The 19,498-nt window shown below is 33.2% G+C and overlaps 1 protein-coding gene across 1 annotated transcript; it reads right to left on the reverse strand.

Annotated features, from left to right (window-relative positions):
* Positions 1-93: 93 nt before the first annotated feature.
* Positions 94-10,892, reverse strand: LOC148623827 (mammalian ependymin-related protein 1-like). Its single transcript, XM_088565992.1, has 5 exons — positions 10,741-10,892; positions 10,445-10,479; positions 9,878-10,024; positions 921-1,192; positions 94-185 (listed from the first exon to the last, which is right to left on the reverse strand). Exons 1-5 carry the CDS (start codon positions 10,802-10,804, stop codon positions 113-115), a joined length of 591 nt encoding a protein of 196 aa, XP_088422118.1. The 5' UTR covers positions 10,805-10,892; the 3' UTR covers positions 94-112.
* Between the last annotated feature and the right edge of the window lie 8,606 nt (positions 10,893-19,498).

The raw sequence follows: 19,498 nt of genomic DNA on the forward strand, positions 1-19,498 counted from the left end.
AGTTGATGTACAACTTAAATTCTAAGAAATAAGAGTGGTAAATTTATCCTTGTTATGGGTATTAATGTTTACAGAAGGCTGATTGACGACACATTTCCTTTTTACTACGTTTTTATGATTTATTACACTCTGCTGGAGGGGTAAAAACATTTGGATCTTGAATTCCAACTTTGACATCGAAGATCCTATACAAAGAGAAAAAAATATTTATTGATTTTTTTCATCATATAAGCATCAAGCTGAATGGTTACTTGAAAAAAAATTCCTTGTGTAGGAATTCAGTGATAAGTTAATTATATTTACATAATTCAGTCATGCATACTTTTATGTCACTATTCACATTCATCCTAATTCAGTCTCAATAAACTCCGCTACTACATATGTAATTGAATTCAAATTTGGTGTTTAGCTTCATAATGATGAGGCATATGTTATAATAGATAATTTTTGGTGCTGTCAATATCAACCTCCAGAACAGGAGAACTTTACTCAACTCATGGTAATGATGGTCAAAATTTCTGTTACAAAAATAATCATGACTCCTTTTGATGGGAATTTGAATTTTGGTTTGCAGATGTGGTTAATGACATGAATGTTTCAAAGAGACAATAACACCTCATAGGAATGTTAAACTACCCAAAGCAACCTTTGATAGGATGAGTGGGGAAGTAGAGTATACCTAACATGACATCTGGTCCCATCTTACTTCATGCAAGTTTTTATTTGAAAATTTAAACTGATATACTCAAAAAGAAATCTGATAGTGTATATGAGTATATTATGTGTACTTTTTTCTTTTAATATTTATTGCAATTTATACCCATATGAGATAAGCAAATACATACATATTATATAATTCTTAGAAAACAATAATTATTGTTGACTTCACCCTGTGGTATGCAGGATTTTTAGGTACTTACGTATTCACGATAAATCTAGATGGTGGTTCGTATAATGTGTACTGAACTGGTACACAGTCTGGATAGGTAACAACACCATTTAATCTCAGGTTCTGTTCGACGGTACCAGACCATGTTTGCAGGTTCATACTTTCTCCTGGAATACCAGCAGCTCCCAGGGTGGCGAAGCCATCAAATTTGGCTCCTGGTGGTACACCCATAGGTCGGAATGGTCTTGTAAGGGCTGACACATTACACTGTCTTGTATTGATGTTAATTCTATATTCTTTTTGCTGAAACAGTCGCATCAAATCCTTATATATTTATCAATATGAAATAATTGTTTCAGTTTTCAATGGTTTTTTTTTTTAATTTGATATCGTTTCTACCAGAACAAGACAGAGAACAGTGATTGCATATCAGGTATAGTATAAAGAACCAGGTATATATACCAACTATGAAATCTTGGTTCGAAAGCAAGATGTTCTTACTGTTGTTTATATACCCTTGTCTTTATAGACCACTTCACAATTCGTTTTCAACCTAGTTAACAGTTTTAGTTGGTCTATACGGTGTTTTTTTTTTTTCTTTCAGAGGGGTACGAGATAAAAATGTCTTGGATGACCGTAAGCAAAAAAGTGTCTCCGCATACACCACTTGTGTGCTCAGAGGCAGCTAAAATACTTAAATTTCATTGGTCAAGAGCATTTCCTTGCTAAATGTACACATACGTGACAGACGAGCGGGACTGATTTCAACGATAAAAGTAGTATTTAAGATAATTGTATTGCTAATTTAGGGCCCGAGAATTCGGTAACTTCTCCAGGAATTCTGGCGTATCCCATTCTTTCTGACATGTAAATGTACAATATTCTGACACGCATATCTTTCTGGGAACTTGTATTGCAGTTTTCAGATGTCACATTTATATTCTCAGCGATCAAAATATTAATGACATGCTTTGCTTCAAAGATTTAAATATCTATATTTAACTCCTTGTTTGGAACCAATTTCTCATATCCTGGAGCTCTTGATATTTATTTTTAAAAAGTCCAATTCTGGGTGCATATTGAATTTGATGTGAACCGAATGATCATTTAAACATAAAATTAAATGTTTTGTGTATTACCCTCAAACATAGAGAAATATATTGCAAGATAAGAAATTTTGTTGATTATCCAGTTTATTAATAAAATAACAAGTGTTCTTGACCGGTGAAATTGAAGGATTTTTGTTGTGTTTTTATAAATATACGACACACTGTGCTACCCTTTAATTTAAAATTTGGCAAAAAATATACGTTTCTTGATCGGAACCACTACCCCCCTTTTTTGTAAGTATTTGGATCCAACCGGGTTTGCATTAAATATCTGAAAACAGCTCATCCAATTGGTACTCAGCATTCCTCTTTATATTTCTTTTCTAGTATTGATGACTACAAATTTCGTAGGGTTTTTATTTCTAGCTACACATCCATTGGCGTATTATGCATCTAAGAATAATAGTGCCGTGAACAGGTATCAAAAAGTGCTTTAGTTTTCGAGTTTAATGAGCCTAGAGGGTATACGGCTATATCATATGTCAGTGGAAAGATAAATCGAAGTAGTTTTTGAATATCGTACTTATCAAAATGAAAAACTGTAAAGTTTTCTGCTATTTTGCATTAATTAGAGGAGGGGTCAAAAATAAATCGACCCTAACAAATTTTGATAAGTAATTTAAGTGAAATCGTTTATTGTAGGTATTGGGAAACATGTAAAGATTACTTGTATAGAATTTCAAAAATGTAAAAAGGAACTCTTTCCGACAAAAGTTGACCCTAAAAATGGTTGTATTTAGTGCATTTTCAATGATTGAGAGATAATAAGACACCGTAAAATATTATAATGTATATCTAAATATTCGTTACTGAATAACAAATAAAATACACACAACGTTCTCGATTCGATCTGCAACATGAGCTTTATAAAATGTCTTTGAAGTTGCAAAATTTCACATATTTTAACTACTAACCATACTAAAACTGTAAAATACGGAATCATCTCCCGGACAACCCGTTCTGTCCGAACAGTTTTTAGTGCGTCCGAATTACTCATTTACTTTTGTTAATTTATATGTATTATTTGGGTTATTTAATGTTCTTTGTTGTGTATGTCTGTCTTTCATGTCTGGTCTTTGTCCCCGGATTGCATTCTTTTGATTTCCACCAGACCTTGGTTCCCGTGGTTACTCTTCCAAAGTAATTTGTATATTCTTAAGTTTATTAAAACGCTGCTAAAAGTTTTTTTATTCGATTATTCAGGATGAACACCTTATTATGTTACAATTTTCTGAATAAGTGTAACGAATCGGTCGCTTATTTCTTCTGTTTCAAAGGTCTCAGCTTATATCTATTTCCATTTAGAACATGTGCACATGATATACTATTTTGTATAACAAAAAGAGGTCGACTGAACCATTATGTTTAATGATATGTGATAAAATAAGTGTCAAAAGTATTTGTTACGCATTTGTTTTCTGTTTAAGTAGCAGTCCACCTAAGAATCATGCAGTGGGTTATGTATCGATGTCAGACATTTGAACCAAATTGACTTGCAATATGTAGGATTAAATTTAAAACAAGAATTAATATAAAAAATGAAAAATGTTTTCACCGTAACCATAGCAACGACCATTCCTTAGCAACCACCAATTTTGGGCCTAAAAACACAAAAACATCACAAATTGGATGTATTTTTTTTTATATCTAATGGTAGAAATTTGTCAAACTACATAATTAAGGAAATATGTCTTAGGAAAAACAATTTATAATAAAGTACAAAGCAATCTGATTGGTTTAGATCTGGTTACCATAGCAACCAAAATTATTAATTTTTTACAATTTGAAATGTACGAAAATAGGCTATGTTCAGACTCGTTTTGCTAACAAGGGCAAGAACATATTAATTAAATGTATGCATGGATGTGTAGTAGGTGCTCTCCACTGAAACATATCAAAAATAAAAATATGTAGCATGTTTTTGTTTTTTGCTCATCTGGACCCAAAATCACCCCCTGTAAGGAATTTTCTTCTTAACGTTTTTTAATACAATCTTTGTCCAGACCATAACTTCTTTGTCTTTTGACCTAGACTTCTAATATTTGGTATGTTGGTATATTCTCTCAGGATAAATTGTCGCATACTAGAGTGGGAGACTTTTGACCGTGACCTTTAACCTCAAGGTCAAATAACATACAAATTTTGGCAAAATACGATACATAATTTTGTCTGTGCCATTATTTTTTGGTCTTTTTACTTAGATATCTGATCTTTGGCATTTAAGAATATCACACCAAGGCAAAGAGTAATGGTTTAGGTAGGTGACCTTTGACCTTGACCTTTGGCCCCGAGGACAAATAAAAGTTTTGGCAAAATAGCATACAAAACTTTGTCTTGGCCATATTGTTTTTTTGTCTTTTTACAATTGTGTCTGATTTTTGGTATGTAAGTAAATCACATTAAGGTAGAGTGTAATTTTCAAGATATGATAACTTGACCTTGACCTTTGACTCCAAGGTCAAATGACATACAAAATTTTGGCCAATACCATACACAATTTTGTCTGGGCTAAAATTGTTTTGTCTTTTCACTTCGACATCTGATATTTGGTATGGGATTATAAAACCTGAAGGCCAGGCATTACATACTAGGGTGGTTGACATTTGAACTTGACATTTGACCTCGTGTTCAAGTAAAATACCAAAGTTTGACACCATTCATACAAAATTTGTCCATACCATAACGCTTTTTGTCTTTTGACCTAGACTTCTAATATTTAGTATGTTGGTATATCCTCTCAAGGTGGAGTGTTGCGTACCAGAATAGATGAAATTTTATCTGAATTTCACCTGTCAACCTCATGGTCAAATAAGATACACATTTTTGCAATATACCACCCAAAGTTATGCCTGTGCCATAACTTTTTTGCCTTTTTACTAAGATATCTGACATTTGGTATGTGGGTATTTCACGCCAAGGTTGAGTGTCATGTACCAAGATGTGTGACTTTTGAACATGACCTTTGACCTAATGGTAAAATGACATACACAATTTTGGCTTAAGTTAATGACTGATTTCATACAATATTTGACCTCACAGTATGTCGTAAATGTAAAGAATCACTTGTCCTTTATCGCCTGATTGTGCATAACTCCAGTAGCAATACTAATCTTTTACATCTGTTATGGAATATGTGTTCTCTTAATTTCAGAGAAGAACTCTGAGCTTAAATAATTATACCCCACGCAATGCAGTTGCGCAAGCTATAATGTGTTTGACCCGTCCGTCTGACCGTCAGTCCATCAGGCTATCTGAAACTTTCCGGACTTTTTTTTTTTAAAACACTTGCAGATATTGAAATATTTTTTTTGGTTAATAAGTTCACCATGATAAGTTAAAGGTCAAGTTTACTTTTCGAAATTAAAATTAATCAAAATTCACAGAAAGAACCTTATTATTTTTTCTAAACGTTTGCAAATATTGACATGATTTTTATTATAAATTAACCGTGATAAGTTACAATTCATGTTTGTGTTTGGTTTCACTTCGATGATTTTACCGAAATTATGGAGCTTGAACTAGCAAAATTTACAGAAATAATCGTTTTAAGGACTTTTTTCCTAAACGCTTGCAGATAATGATATAAGTTCACAAAGATAAGTTACAGGTCAAGTTTACATTTTGTTCCAATAGATGATATTTAATTTAGATTAATTAAAACATAAATTAATCAAAGTCTGGCGTTTTAAACTAACTTTCTGAATAACAGAATTTAGTTAGAAGAGCTTGGTTTTCTCATCGTATATTTAAGCTCATCTGGGACGAAGATCAGTGTGAGCTATTGCCATCACTTTGTGCTCGTTGTAGTTGTCTGTTGTCATTGTTGACTTTTTCACAAAATCTTTTTTAAATTTTATTTTGTTGCAATCTTTTCTAATGCCTATAAAAATCGTTTTCAAAAATCTTTTTTAAATTTCATTTTTGTTGCAATCTTTTCTATACCTGATTTAACACTCTAATTCCTTTTTTATCTAGGTCATTTTAGATGTATTTCTCTTATAAATCTACCTACATGTTTATGTCTGTGTTCCAACATAGTTGAATATAGGGAAAAAATATATAAAGAAATATGCCAAAGAAGACAAAAAACGTTTTTTTTTTTTGGTAAAAACATCACGATTTAGTACTTTTGGTATCATACCTCATTAAATACAAGAGGCAGGATTATATAACTGAAGTCATATACGGAAACATTAGGATATTGAATCAGCATCCAAACATCGACTGTATTAAAGTTTACTTCTGATCTCATGTATGGGCAATAATAAGTACATGTAGAAAGATCATGTAAACTTGTAAATTAAAGTAGTTCGCATTTTACAATAATGCAATTTATTCTTAAATGCCACGATAAGATGTAATGTGTAATTTTAGGTTACCCATGTTTGGTTCTCACATAGTTTCTAAACAGCTACAAGTAATAGATGTAGGATAACAGGCCAGGAAACAAACATTTGTTATTTTTAGCTCTCCTTGACAAAGGCCAATTAAGCTTATGCCATCACTTGGCGTCCCTCCTAATCGACAAATTTTCGAAATTCTCCTCCAGATAATTGTGCACAAAATGACTGTTGGGATTTGTGATCCGTGAAAAAAAACATAGCCGCCGTTACTAGAAATAGAACATAGGTGTCTAAAGGCTTTTTTTTTAAATAACTCAAAAAACCGTTGCCTTTAGCATAATTCTGGTAGGGGGTAATATTGTCCAGGATTAAGAGAAAACCTATGCCGAAATTCTGCAAACGATATTTACAACTGATGTAGGAGTTATGACCCCTATAAAAGTTTTCTTAGCATTCCTCGTATGTATAACTGAGAAAATATTCTCCTCAAAAACAATTGTTCTGTATGGTATGCCACACAAAATAAATGTTGGGATTCTTGATCCATGACGAAAACATAACCCCTGTTACTAAAAATAGAACATAGGGGTCAGAAGGCAATTTTTTGCAATCAACTCAAAGGTTGTTGCCCTTTTTTTGGAGGGTTATATAGTTCAGCATCATAAGATAGACCAATACCGACACCTTCGAAACGATTCGTCTACTAAAGTAGGAGTTATGGCTCCTGAAACAATTCTTAATTTTTCCACATGTACATGTGCAATTTTGAAAATCTTCTTCTCTAAAACCATTTAAGATCAGTTAATGGAAATAAAGCACATTTATTCTTTAGTGTATTGTGCTCGAAATGACTTGTGTTTTTTAATCCATTAAAAATGAATATGGCTGCCTATACTAAAATGGAACATAGGAGTCAGAAGAGTTTTTTTTAAATAATTAAAAAACTGTTGACATCAGCAAAATTCTGGTTCAGGCCATAAAATGCTATTAAAAGCATTTCCTGCATTTGACTATTCAATTAATTTTAACTTGGCCAGTCTCATTGCCATTTTTTTTCCAATAAGCAAATGGTAAACCAGGTGAATGATTCAGGCTCACTTAAGCCTCTAGTTATACATTTATAATGTTTCTATAATATATTATAAAATTAAATGTTGATTTCCCAATTGTTCTTATCAAAATTTCTGGCACAAAATTCCATGTTGAGTAAGTCACAGTACTGTGACATTATGTTTAAACAACAAAATTATAAAACATTTTGAAATATTCTGTACACAAGAACCTACATGTTCATGTTTACAAGAGTAATTATGGGAACCAAGATGCTAGCGGAAATAAAAAAGAATGTAATCCTGGAACATTTTGATAAGAAGATGTGCATTTCAGTAAAACAGGAGTTAAAAAATGGAAATGGGATATAATGTCAAGAGTTGATCAACAAAAACAAGAAATATTATTCTTGGGACTGATTGAATTCTCTCAAAATACAGAAATTAATAATAAAAAAAAAACAATTTAGTATCAGTCATATGACATCTGTCCTCATTAACACTCATCAAGTCAAAAGTTGGTATGTTATTTGACCATGAGGTCAAAGGTCAAGTTCAAATGTCAACCAATCTAGTACGAGAAGCCTCGCCTTGATAAAACATAACACCATACCAAATATCAGATGTCTAAGTAAAAAGACAAAAGAAAATTATAGCCCGAACACAATTTTGTATGATATTTGGTCAAAAATTTGTATGTCATTTGACTTTGGAGTCAGTGGCCAAGGTCAGTAGTCATCCAATCTAGAACATTACACTTTAACTTGATGTGATTTAGTTAAATGTAAAATAGGTCAGATATCCAAGTAAAAAGACCAAAAAGCAATGACACAGACAAAATTGTGTATCATATTTTGACAAAATTTGTATGTTATTTGACTCGAGGTTAAAATTCAAGGTCAAAGGTCACCCACTCTGGTACGTGACACTCTGCCCCGAGAGGATATACCAACATACCAAATATTAGAAGTCTAGGTCAAAAGACAAAAGCAGTTATGGTCTGGACAAAGTTTGTATGAAAAGCGTCAAGACGAAGAAAAGTCTTTATGGGGGTGATTTAAGGTCCAAATGAGCAAAAAACAAAGATATGCTACATATTTTTATTTTTGATATGTTTCATTGGAGATCATCTACTACACATCCATGCATACATTTGGATAATATCTTCTTGCTCTTGTTAGCAAAACGGGTCTGAACATAGCCTATTTTCGTACATTTCAAATTGTAAAAAAAATAAAAATTTTGGTTGCTATGGTAACCAGATCTAAAGCAATCAGATTACTTTCTACTTTATTGTAAATTGTTTTCCATAAGACACACTTCATTAATATAATTATTTAGTTATTTATTTTAATATAATTATTTAATTTAATTATTTTAATTTTTATTATTTAACTTACCACCATTATTTATAAAAAAAATACATTCAAATTGTGAGATTTTTTTATTACTAGGCCCTAAATTGGTGGTTGCTAAGGAGTGGTTGTTGCTATGGTAACGGTAAAAACATTTTTCATTTTGTCATTTTATTCATTGTTTTTCTTATATATCCAACTGATTTAAAGTCAATTTGGATCAAATATCTGACATCAATAAATCACTTTCAGTGAAAATTGCATGATTCTTAGGGGGACTGCTATTTAAAAGAGTAATCAAGGGAACTAAGGTTATAGCGGTAATCAAAAGAATGTAATCCAGGGACAAAGACCCGACATGGAAAACAGACATACACAACAAAGAGCATACAGTAACTAAAATCATACATACAAAGTAACGAAAGCAAATGAGCAACTCGGACTCCACTAAAAACTGGGAGCATGGACCAGGTGCACCGGTGCGTCCTCTGCTTTTCTAGAAACACCCACCGAGTTGCTCATAAAAAGTCAAGTGCGGGGTAGAAAAAAATACATAGAATTCACGTTGCAATTTATAAATAGATATTTAAACAGGCGAGTCCTAGCCATTAGCGGAGAATTCGACTTGTCAAAGAGTTTCAACGGAAAAGATTTTGCAGGAAAAAAAGGAAGATCTTACTATAAAAAAATAAACCAATTGCAAAAGGGAAATCAAGAGTATATATACGCCCATAGATGCACTCTTCAGAAAATTTCAAGTCCCTATACCAGAATAGAGCACCCTTGACTAAGTTCTATGAAAATTAATCCAATCAAAGTTAACTGGAAAGAAATCCGTAAAATATTGAAATATCTTTGGAAAAAGAAAATTATCTGTTCAGTAGGCACCAAAATCAGATGCCTGTCTTGCTTTAATCACGAATGTGCAAAGTGTGGTGTTGACATACGTGACAGAAAAGACGTATTCTCTGAGAATTTACAATAGTTTAGCAAAGTTTTGATGGCTAAATTTGCCTATTAGTAATACAAACACAGCGATAATGTATACTTCATATTAAAACATATCAGACTGCCATGAGGTCAGACTTGAACAATGAATTTGAATCTTAGTAGCAACCCTTTAAATTCTTACCTCCTTATGTAAAGATATAACTTCGTAAATTTCTTTTCCGGGTGTTGGATTATAGAAAAACTGTTCGATTTCCCTTACTCGCTGGTTTGTCTCATCATAGCTGACTCTAATCCTTTCATCCACCGGCTTTGTGTCCATCTTGTCTACCTTTTGTTTTTGAAATATTGCTTTCATTTTAGATGGAACCAATTTGTATACGACCACTGCCATTTTTTCTTTATTTTTTTATCGTTTCATAGAGTTAAACTTTTACCAAATAATCCGTTAAGAAAGAATGGTTTATGGTTTCTGGTTTTTTAATGTTTTGTTTTTGTTTTGTTTGTTTGTTTATTTATTTTTTATTTGGGGCGTGATTACTTACAGTTGATGCATCTTGTTTTGTGTCGCTATTTTATTTTTTTTACATGATGTTATCTTTGTCCCGGGTCGATAATCGAGAGTTTTTTTGTTTTTTGTTTTTGTTTTTGTCGTTCTCCCTGTCGTTTACCCATTTACCCATAAATATTCAATGTTGTACTTAATAATGAAACAATGAATGAGTTTCATGTTTTATATTTACACACTCACACGAAGTACGGCTGCCTCCCATTGTTTCGGTGATTCTACAATGAACAATGGCATAGTTGTGTAGTTTTTTATTGTTCTTGCGTGCAAAATAGTTATGTAGTTACTTATTCCTGTAATAATTGGGGAGGACGTTTATAAACAGAAATAATTTTTGTCCTCTCCCTTTGCTGTTTATGCAATAAAATATGTCCAGTTCAGGTATGGTGCAAAATTTAATGAAGTTTTGGTGGTATTTGAATATGGAACTGACATAATATCGAATAGCGAAGTAATACATATAAAATTGTAAATCTTACCACAAGGGTTAGGTACCTGGGCGGATACCAGTGCCACGAGACTGAGAGCTAAAAAAGCCTTCATGATGATGGAGGACAAAATCCGATATTAAGATAGTATTTCTTTATATGACCTAGCTTCTATTTATCTTATCTACAAGCATTACAACCAGATACTTACGAACACGGGTATTTGAATACGTCCTTCAAATATTTTGGTTCATATGGACTGCTTGTCAGAAAAATAGATTACGAGATACCCTATAACTAGCTTGGATCTTGCTGAAACAAGTACTTAGCTAGGCTTGTTATTTAACTGAACATAATTGCGCGTTGAAATCATTCGTCGTCATATAATTTAACCCACTAGCATCTAACGATGCAGATATCGTGTGGTCTGTCCATGGTTTCATTTTGGTCGAATTGGAATGTATCTTTACCCAAGTTTATTGTTAAGAGTTAATATTGGACTATGATTACGAAGTACATTTAAAAAAACACACACACCAAAATTCATGATGCATCGTAGCAGTGCTCCAGTTAGCGTATTATTCAAGTTCAATGTCGTTTAACATGGTACGTAGGTGAAGAGATACGGAACTCTCCGACATATTACATAATTGAACTACAAACTTAATTCTTGCAGGAATTTCCAAGTTAATAAACTTTAAGTAAAAATTCAATTTATTGACCTCTAGGTCGAAACTGTCTGTCTATAGATTATCGCATAGACAGACACCTACGTGTCATGAAAAAGCGCTTAGTTTCTGGACACCTAGTTCCGGAGACATGTACACTAACATAACGCCAAAGTCTTCGAATACAATTTCAACAATTATGTCTGGTGCATGAAACAATAGCCATGTATATTAAAACCCTTGAGCACATACAGCTCTATTACCATAACACGTGGCCAAATAGCCAAAAGAATGAATATTACAAAAAATTATATCACAAGACGACAAACTGACACCATTCCTAAGGAATGCATTATCGAAATTCTCATGCCATCGTCTATGCAAAGTTTCATTTTTATTTGTCATCTCCGGACTTACAATGTCACCAGGCGGTATCCGTAATAAAAATTCGCAGTGGGTATTACATCATAGGTGTTTCTGGATAATGGTACCCTCTTGTTAAAAATTAGGCAAAAAAAAATAATTGAGCGGCAATTAATTGCTTTATACAAGCTTTGTAAATATATTTACCCGCCAGGACCTACATGAAACATCTAGAGACAGCTCTTCAAATTGGTACTTGAAGCATTCCTATTTATATTTCATTTCTTTAACTATTCATAAACTGGTAGAGTTTTCATTTCTAGCTAAACATCAAATTGTTTATGAATAAAGCTTGAATATATCGACAGTGAACGACTTATGCATAAAAATGAACAGGGAACTGATAGGAGTGTAAGAGGTCAACTATTTTTAATTGGATTGTTTTTAAATCAGCATATTAAGTTCTCAGTAGATGCTGTTTATTTGGTTTGTTTATTGGCGTAAATAATATGGAATTAGATATCAGATATACCTATTAAGTGGACCTAATTATCTGCATTTGAACCTCAATGGGGTATGTCAATGGGATACGATAATTGTAAGATAATTGCAGGTTCTAACAGGCTTTACAAATCTAAAGGCTCTGACGACTGCTAATTTGACCTTTTACATATATAACAAATTTGTTCTGTTTAAGAGTGTTTTTATATAATTCAGTGCAGAAGCCTATAAAGTAGCAAAAAGTTCTGGTTCATTTTGTCACTGTCAGTAAATAAGGGTAACAACAAAATCCGATCCATAATCAAGTCAAGTCCAAAACAAATCTGGCAAAATAGATACAATACCACCAGAGCAGCTGGTACCGCAATGGTCCTGACTTGGCACAGGCATTTCAAACGAAACGGTGAGTTAAATCTAGGTTCTACAGCTCGCTAAATATCCATATACCATTGTGATGTCGATATGCCAGTGCATTTGCATGATATTTCGTCATGAGAATCGGTAAATCAACATTCACATCAGCACAAAGAACAATTGACAAAACAAAAAAAATCATTGAACTATGCTTTAGTACAAAATGGCTTATTTTGGTATTTTCTGTTTAGTTATTTAGTTAAATAATTAAATAACACTATAACAATAAAGTTTAAAAAGATAGCACTTTCCGTATATCCGTTACACCCTTCATTTCATGCATCATAAAGCTAGGACATCGTTGCTTTGAGCAGATAATTCGACTGTCTTTGTCGAAACCACTAAAATCCCCCGAAGTCTTTCGTAACACATTGTTAGCCAATCATTTTCACGATATGAGTAACGCCGACCATCAACTGACAGTTCATATACTTGGTTTTATTTTCGTTTTCGTGCTTACTTATATACTAAATACTGTTAGACGCGGTTTGCACTCATATGTGGTATTTGTAATACATGACGGGCAGATGGGTTTCTTAACGCCCTTGGCTATCATATGGGGGTCTATCACAGACGGTGTAAAGCTCCAAGACCGAAAAAAAAAATATTATGTTTCCGATCACCATTCTAAAGTTTTGTCGGGTCGGAAGGTGGGAATTTAATTTTTATTTAAAATGTTTAAAATGGAATAAGTCAGTGACACCAAACTTAGAATACAATGAACCAAATATGCCAAAAAACTAATAGACTTAGTCCACGGCATAATCCCTTTTAGGATTCGGCGCTTGAGATATGCTTTGTTTTGCCAGTGGTGGTCAAAAAAAAAAAATTCAAATGCCGAATCCCAAAAGGGATTATCTACGACCAAAAGCACACTCACTGCATGTATGTTTACAATCGAATCTAAATATAAACAACCAATATTTCTCTTCGTTTTTTTTTCCATCTAGGATGAAAAAAAAAACATCTATGTCTTTATTTTCTACTTTTTTTCTGAAAGACAATCGGCAGACTTTATATTATATATTTTTTGTCAAAATAAAAATAAAAACTTTTGGGTAGGGGGTCTGAAGGAGGGTCGGTAGGGTGACCGGAAACATAAAAATTTTTTGACCCAATAGGATGATCTATTTATTACTCCAGCAGTGCTAGAGGTTGTTTGACAAGCTAGGCTATATAAAAAAATAGCTTTCGCTGACCGGGTCATTCCTCCTCGTAGGATTAATCTAAGGCTTTAACTTAGTACACGATGTATGGTAGTACGGGACAGTTTATCCAGGTGTTATTATGTAGGATAAAGGATCAAATTCATGATGCATGTCACAACAAATCCCCCCCTTTTTTTTGGTCTTTTCCTTCGTGGAACTCGAAATCGAACCGCTGTGACATCCAAGGCAACACCGTCTGCACGAAGTCCAGCGCCCTAGATCGCTCGACCAGCTAGGCTATATAAAATTATAGCTTTCGCTGGCCGGGTCATTCCTCCTCGTACGATTAATCTAGGGCTGTAACTTACTACGCACTGTACGCTAGTAAGGAACAGCTCATCTGGGCGTTGTTATGTAGGATAGAGGATCAAATTAACGAAACATGTCACAACAAATCAATATTACACAAACGTCTCAGAATGTGACGATCATGTTTCGTTATCTCCCCTGAATAAATTTGATCCAATGGAGCAGTGTAGCGAATTGAGTATATTGAATTTATATAAAATGTGTGTGTGTGTGTGGGGGGGGGGGTCTTTTGGCATGAAAGGTGACTTGAGACTATGAAGCCAGACATGAATCAAAATATTCATGTTCTGAACCAATTTATATCGATTGTTTGAATTGTTACGCCTCAAATAATCGTCAAATTGCAAAAAAGGACTAAAATAAAAGAAAAGAACCGGGATAAAAAATTGTAAATTGTTAAAATTAAACTTTGATTTAAATTCCCCATTATGGTTATGAATGACAATTTATTTAATTCATAAGGCAAGAATAATCAAGGGAACCAAGGTTGTAGCGGTAATTAAAAGAATGTAATCCGGGGACAAAGACCAGACATCAAAAACAGACATACACTATAAAGAACATGAAGTAACTAAAATCATACATACAAAGTAACAAAAGCAAATAAGCTACTCGGACTCCACAAAGAAACTGGTAGCATGGACCAGGTGCACCGGTAGGGTATGCGCCCTCTGCTTTTCTAGAAACACCCGCCGAGTTGCTCATAAAAAGTCAAGTCGGGGGTAGACGAAAGAGGAAAGGAAAACTATGACACGTTGAATAAATCAGTTTTCATGGCGCAGATGGATACACCATACCGATCCACGAGTTCATGATGTCGACCATAAAACTTCTGTATTGATGACTTTTATCTTTTTAGCAACACAACCCTGTTCCAGAAGCCTATTTATTAGAATTCTAGCGCGATACAAAAAGTCTGCTTAGTTTCGGCAGGCTCTGGCATAACGTATGAGTTTTGATATGAAGACTCCATACGTAGGTGCTGAAGGGATGTTGCCACAGATGAAAGGACAATTCTCAATGAAAAATCATCACGTTTGTCGCAAAGTTTGGTCAATAGTTTTCCTAATGTAAGTCAATACATGAGGCTGACTTCACAGTGTCTGTAGTATCCTTTATCCCAAGTTCTTTGGGGGAGATGCGATGTGTCAAATCCCCGAAATTAGAATTGTTTAAAGATACTTTTTTTCTTTCTTTCGGATCTGATCAGCTATAAAGTCAGTCTCATAAGAGTGAAGGAATAGGTCAGCAAGTAGAGGAGCACAATTTGTTACCATTGGAATGCCGACCGTTTGTTGAAAACGCGTCCACCACTCTGGGCAAAATATGTAGTCGATTAAAAATTCCAGCATTTTGTAAACATCTTCCTCTGTATATTTGGAAGATGATTTGGAATTATTTCTTACAAAGTATGAGGAATCTCTACCAAGAATTATATATTTGTATCTAGGTGTACCATCTTTAAAAAAAAAACAACGATGTATAATGTTTTTAAGACGGGATTTTAAATGAGTATGGGGAATAGAAGTACATGTATACAGTGTTGAAAAATTATAGAATTTAATGCTATTATATTTTGATAATAGCCTTGAACTGATTGTCTCCAAAAGATCTTTCGAATTTTTCAGGATCCACATTGAATTAATACCACTACGGGAGTAACAAGTGTGGTGGTTGGACTGCAGACTCTCTTTGACAGCTGTGAGTATAGAAGTTAAAAATTTTGAAAGAGGTTTGGTGGTACATTTTGCAGATCCAGCAATGAAACGTTGTTTGTATTGATTCTTGTGGAGTCTAGGAATCCAGCACATAGACGGTAAATAACAATCATCGTCCTTGGTAGACAGACCAAAAGCGGATAGCACAGATTTATGATTTTCCACAAGCTTTTTTTTAAGAGTGTGGTAGCAGTATAGGCCTTATTACTGCTATTATTTTCTACGTCTACCTCTAGTAATAAACATTGGATGTGAAACGTTTTGCAGACAAAACAATATTGTTTTGGGCTTTGTCTGCTGGTACGACAACATATTTGTCATGTATAATAGACAACGCAGTGTAAACAATGAGCAAACCCTGGAACTCCTTCCTTTATCGGAATTACTTGCGCTTTTTTTGTAAATATTTGGATCAAACCCCGTATGGAATGTGAGGACAGCTCTTTCGATTGGTACTCAGTACCCCACTTTATATTTTTCTTTCTAGGATTAATGATTTCCTTCCAAGCTTAATATCAAATAGCTTATTATGTGTCTAACATTCCTAGACAACTTGAATGTCGAAAGTAAACGACTGGTTTTATAAGGTATATGCATAGAAATGAGCAACAGGTACTGATAAGAGGTTAGAAGTCAACATGTAATTGAACCGTTATTAATTCAAATCAAATTAATCGGCATATTTAGTTCGAAGTGAAAATTGTGTATTAGTTTTGATTATTGGCGTAAAAAACATGAAATGGATCCTGATGTTTTGGAAATAACTGTAAAGGGTGCCTTAGTATGTGCATTTGAACTTAAATAGGTATGTCAGTGGGATTATTTTCCTGTGGCGGTGCAATAGATAGTTGCAGATGTTAACAAGCTTTACAAAGTATAGGTTCTGGCAATTCTGTTTTTTCGATTTAAATTGATAAAAATATAATAAAGCACCAAATAGGTCGTCATTTTGGAACGACATATCCTCACAAGGTTTTGAATTCATGAAAGGATTAGATTTCACACCTTTTTGTTTGATTTGTATTCAGTTCAGAAATGACCCAAAAGACAATTTTCATACAGCAACTTTTGTGTTACCGATTTAAAACTAAGATTTAGGGTTCTTTCAGATTACCATATTGTATTGATTATTGTCCATAGTCAAATAAAAGGAGGACGTAGGAATTTTGAAAACTTCAATTACAGAACAAAGTATTATTTTTACTTTTCGGGATTCAAACTTTGGTCTATGCTGTGAAATAATGCAAAAATTATATTAAAAAAATGATTCGTAAATAAGAGGTACAGATGAACCTTAAAACATCTGAAAATGTATTGATGGAGAGTTTGTCAACGGTGACCGTCTGTAATCTTTGACTGCCAAGGATTGGGGTGGATCATAAAATTTTATCTTCAACATAAAGAATCCCTACAAAATTTGTAATAATTAGTAAACAAATAACTAATACTTTCCACAGCTTTTATAATCTCATTCTTAAATTGGCCAAAACAGATATAAGCGTTAAAAATCGCCAATTTTTCCTTGGCTCGAAATCAATGAACACATTTTACAAATTATCCATTAAATGAATAATCAAATTGTTGATAAGCTTTTTATCACAAAGAACTTTAGAGTTAGCAAAAATTAAGATCACAATTACAATTGAAAATGTTATTTTTCAATTTTGTTCTGTTATTTTTTTACTTCGGGTAGGTAAGTGAGTTTCTTTTAAAATACAACAAAGAAAAAAAAAACCTAATACAGTTCAATTTACAAATGCTTATTAGAAAGACTTTGATGTAAACAACTGGTATACTGGTATGTTCCTTACCAAATTAGAATATCTTACGTTTTGACATGATAATGACGGAATGAGAGTTAACCACCAGTCAAAACTAACATACTAAAATTGACGCACTTGACCCTCTTTTTTGTTGAAAATATTATTTACTATGCAGTAATTGCCAAATGACACACATCTTAATGATGAAAGAGGACATATTTTAGTAGCTTAATATCATAGTCCAATACATTCCACAATATGAGAGGTAAGTATTTCCCTATGTAGCCCATGAGCAGACACCAGTGCCACGAGACTGGGGGCTAAAAAACCCTTCATGATGATGAACAAAGTCCGATATTAAGATAGTACCTCTTTATTTGACCTATCTTCTATTTATCTTATCAGCTAACAGTACGACTTGCTACTTCCGAACACGGATATCTAAATAAGTCCTTCAAATATTTTGGTTCACATGGACTGCTTGTCTGTTGAGATAGCAGATTTATAATGAAAGACGGTGTTTGCTTGGTGACGAAAATCATCAAGTTAGGATTTGACTGGATATTTTCAAGGCCCAGCTCGCTAAAAGGGTTTGGTCAGCATCAAGATTGGTGCTTATACTGGCAACTTTCAGAAAATAACAGTTTAGTCTAAAATATTTTTTTAAAAAGTTGTAGGTTTTACACAACGAAAATAGAGTTAATTTATTTGCGTATATCTAGTTGTACCAATGTAAGAAGAAAATGAATGCATAACTCGCTTATGAATTGTACAAACTTATTGCAAAAACAAATCTTATTCAGTAATATGTGGGTATTTTTTTTCTGTTTATACACTGTAGTCTGGTTGGAACCAAAATGGTCGATAAACAGTTTAAGGTATTCGCTAAAGCAACAACCGAATAGATAACAAACTAGAAGCAGTACAAATTTTTTTCCGAACAAGGTGGAGACCTAAAGTCTTCTTACAGTTTCAAGTAAAGTATTAAGCATTATAGTTTATTTTATGAGACTGTCCTTGTAGAACCCAGGCTATCCTATAAAATAGGATGCACAGAGTAAATATTATCTCACCTTTACTACCATGTAATTTTAAACTCATTAATAGAGAATGTTTTTCTTCTTTTTTTAAATTGGATTACTCAGAATATATGTTCAAAGTTCCCTGACAAATAAACTGAATTATGAACAGACCAAAGAGTTAATATTTACTGCCTCGGTCATAGACATGGGCACCCCATCAATGATTTTCAACGTTTATTCATAATTATATGTTACGAAAGCCCATAAAGGTCTATTTAACCCCTAGCCCTTCTTACTCTTGATAACTAATGCTTATTACTAAATTGTTAATTCCTTATTCTTAATCTTGATTCAAAAACCTTGAACTCTTTATCAATTTTTCGGATTAATTAGGTCTTCATCATTGTTTCGGAATCCTACATAATTCTCTTAATTCACAATTCTCATTTCTTAAATTGCAATTTTTAGTTTGTCTTTTATTCAACTAGACAGCAGTGCTACAAGACTGGGCTACAAGAAGTTAAACTTTTTTTTTACACTCATTAACATTGGGACGTACAGATAACTAAATACAAGAGGTACAGCCAAAAAATTTTAAAAAAAATCTATTAAACATTATTTAGAAAGGAATATTTAAGGAATAAATAAATATATATCAAAATTGAATGTTAAATAAGCTAACTAGAAATCATTTTCTACCAACAAATCATGCAAACAAGACTAAAAAACATACATTCATAAATACATAGCATTTTCGGTAATTTTAAGAAATACCATCGAGTAGCTTTTATAATTCGATGGCCAGGGTAGTTGAATTTCGTAATATGTATTTGTGCATGTACG

Source organism: Perna viridis, chromosome 2 (assembly GCF_037379345.1).
Source record: "Perna viridis isolate PV_CMFRI_1.1 ecotype Kerala chromosome 2, ASM3737934v1, whole genome shotgun sequence".
In the NCBI taxonomy this organism is placed as follows: Eukaryota; Metazoa; Mollusca; class Bivalvia; order Mytilida; family Mytilidae; genus Perna; species Perna viridis.

What these genes read in the sequence shown, in the direction of transcription:
- LOC148623827 (XM_088565992.1), bottom strand. Translation starts at nt 10,804, where the DNA reads ATGAAGGCTTTTTTAGCTCTCAGTCTCGTGGCACTGGTATCCGCCCAG. An exon ending in CCAGGTACCTAACCCTTGTG is followed by an intron (nt 10,480 to 10,740) that starts GTAAGATTTACA and finishes TGTTCATTGTAG; the next exon opens with AATCACCGAAACAATGGGAG. An exon ending in GGGAGGCAGCCGTACTTCGT is followed by an intron (nt 10,025 to 10,444) that starts GTGAGTGTGTAA and finishes CAAAAACAAAAG; the next exon opens with GTAGACAAGATGGACACAAA.